The sequence below is a fragment of the Sinocyclocheilus rhinocerous genome, unplaced genomic scaffold, assembly GCF_001515625.1.
Source record: "Sinocyclocheilus rhinocerous isolate Xijiao unplaced genomic scaffold, SAMN03320098_v1.1 scaffold2967, whole genome shotgun sequence".
Lineage (NCBI taxonomy): Eukaryota > Metazoa > Chordata > Actinopteri > Cypriniformes > Cyprinidae > Sinocyclocheilus > Sinocyclocheilus rhinocerous.
In genome coordinates this window covers 279,088-281,987 of record NW_015634034.1, presented here as the reverse complement: position 1 = coordinate 281,987, position 2,900 = coordinate 279,088, and the positions used below count along the sequence as shown (strand labels likewise).

Sequence of the window (2,900 nt, the reverse complement as noted above, 5' to 3'; positions counted from 1 at the left end):
ATTAAAACCTTATTTTTAAGGAATAATCATACAATATTTCTTCAATGTTTTAATTGTAATATTAAATGACCTTTATTTTCTAAAAAATACAATTTGTTTAATTTTCATTACTTAAAAGATAGATTAAATGAATATTTTATGCCATAAAATATGTAAATACACAACAAAGAATTTCTGAGCAAAAAATCATAAGGCTATTGTAAGAATAAATGAAACTTGCTAAAACAGAATTTGGTAACAATAAAACAAGGTTGGAAAAAATAAAACATTTCATAGGGCCCTAAACATAATATTTGTTAAACTTTTACAAAGCCATAAACCTAGGGGAAACACTGTCTATTAAAGGGTTAGTTCACCCAAAAATGAAAATTCTGTCATTAATTACTCACCCTCATGTTGTTCCAAACCCGTAAGACCTCCGTTCATCTTCGGAACACAAATTAACATATTTTTGATGGAATCTGAGAGCTCTCTGACCCTCCCATAGACAGCAAGGATCCTTACACGATCAATGTCCAGAAACATAGCAAGGAGAACGGTAAAATAGTCCATGTGACATCAGGGGTTCAACCGCAATTTTACGAAGCTACGAGAATACTTTTTTTGCGCAAAAGAAAAAAAAACAAAAAACAACTTTACTCAACAATTCGTCTCCTCCTATAGCACCCTATAGCGCCATTTTGGAAAGTATCCACTGGACGTAAACAGCGTATGCTGTTCTGTGTCAGCTGCGCCACACGGATACGTTTTCTATGTTGTTTGTGCTTTGATCTGAACAAAAACAATGTAGCCGTCCAGTGCGGTTCCATTAATAAAGTGCGGGTTGTGAGGGTTGCCAAGAATATGGTTGAGAGTCCTGAAAATGTGCAGGTGTCAGTTTGGTAATAGAATGAGGTTTTTAAGTTCGTAAAAAACAAAATGCTGTATGATACACAACCGTATTAAGGGACATTACCATATTAGTCATTAGTATCTGCTCTAGGGAGTATTGTTTTGTGTGAAACATGTCAAGGGATTGGTGGTGAAAGTAAACAGTGCAAAACATCAACACATTTGCGTAACCAACGTCACTGATTACATCAACGCATAGTTTTGTTCCTAGTAGATACCATAATACAGATATTACTCATCGTTTCGAAAAGGACAAGGGACTCACTGTAAATGGTATACCATTTGGTAATTCATACATAGAACCATGGGAAGTATAGTGAAAGACCATATCTGTTTAAATATAAAAGAGCTGATTTTGTTCCTTACTTTGACCTGGTGGGCTTCCCTCTGTTCCCAAGATGCCGTTTTCCTGCTGGGGTCCTAAGGTGTTCAGGATAATCTGTGTGGCGCCCAGTCGTGGCAGTGTTACATGAGTCAAGTAAGGCAAGTCGTTCTTTTTGGCAAAGGACTGACTTGTCTCTCGCCTCTTTCTTAGGAAGCCGCCCTCAGGAAACAGCACAATCCATTTCCTGTCTCTGCTGTAGTAATTCTTGTCTAGGTGATCCTTCAGGTAAACTAGTTGCATTTCTCGATGTGCTTTGCCCTGTTGGTAATGACATATCTCGTCAATGACGGCTAAATTTCCCCTTGCACTATAAACAATTTAGTTTTTTAATAAATGCAGACAAATGTATATCAGCTCACTATCCTTGTCACATTATGTTACAAGCATCTATATTTTCTTTTTAAGTGAACATATCTTACCTGTCTGATGAAGAAATCTCCATGAATCAGGGACACAACCCCAAAATTGGTATATTTAAAAACATGGTCCATCAACCACAACATCTTTCGTACAACCTGGATGAGAACATGAGAATTAGTTTTGTTGTCTGACTGTGATCTGAAATATTATCAATGTGATATCAGCCTATATTTAATGTACAATTCACAACCATGAGAGCAGTACTGGCCCCAACCCAAGCAGAGGCGTGCTTACCGTGCCCTTGTCCTGCAAGCACATCATTAGGGTGCATATCCTGTGTCTCTTTTTTGCAAACCATTTATTTGAGCTGAATACCATAAAAAAAAAATCAACAAGCCACATAAAAACTCTTTAAGAGCTGTTTATGTGCAAAATAGAACTGCATGATTCTGGATAAATTGAGGGTTTTTTTCCCCCAATGGAAGTTGTGGTTCTCTCATGATTCTGAAGAATAAAACATTAGACAACTAAACAAAATCACATGTAATTGATGAATGAATGATTCAATGACTCACTCAAGATGTAGCCTACTTGTTTCATTACTGGATGAATCAGCGTTTTCGAACGAATCTCTTGTATGATTCAAAGACAAATACATTTTAACAGCCCCTTTTCGCCACCTACTGGAGTAACATTGTAATCGATAAATCTTCATTTGAAGGGTCAAATTACTGTCAAAAGGATATTTACTCTATTTTAATTGCTACCATACACATCTATAAACCTTTATCCCAGTACTTCTGTGATTTGAATGTTTGTAACAGAAGTAATGATACTGTGTGGTAGGGCTGGGCAAAAAATTGAATGCGATTTTCAATTAATCGCCTGCGATTTTGAACGCGATTTTGTGTAGCTTGTCAGTGATCTACGGCTCTGTGTAGTAAATGCCGCTCCATCTGAAAGCACGTGCTGGAGATTTACTACTAATCACCAGAAGCGGCTTTACTGACGAGATGCGCATGAAAATCGCATTCGATTTTTTGCACAGCCCTACTGTGGCTGAAAAGACTGTGGTTTCATTCATGACAGACAGCTGCTCTCTTTAGGTCAGGGGTAGGCAAGTTCGGTCCTAGAGAGCCGCAGTCCTGCAGAGTTCAGCTCCAACCCTAATCAAACACACCTGTACAAGCTAATCAATGTCTTCAGGATTACTAAGGCTATAGGCAGGTGAGTTTTTTTTTCAGGGTTGGAGCTGAACTCTGCA

The 2,900-nt window shown here is 37.8% G+C and overlaps 1 protein-coding gene across 1 annotated transcript; it reads right to left on the bottom strand.

Moving 5' to 3' along the window:
• Positions 1–1,225: 1,225 nt before the first annotated feature.
• LOC107745289 (acyl-CoA:lysophosphatidylglycerol acyltransferase 1-like) lies at positions 1,226–1,968 on the bottom strand. Its single transcript, XM_016559139.1, has 3 exons — positions 1,931–1,968; positions 1,696–1,791; positions 1,226–1,534 (listed from the first exon to the last, which is right to left on the bottom strand). Exons 1-3 carry the CDS (start codon positions 1,955–1,957, stop codon positions 1,226–1,228), a joined length of 432 nt encoding a protein of 143 aa, XP_016414625.1. The 5' UTR covers positions 1,958–1,968.
• Positions 1,969–2,900: the final 932 nt, after the last annotated feature.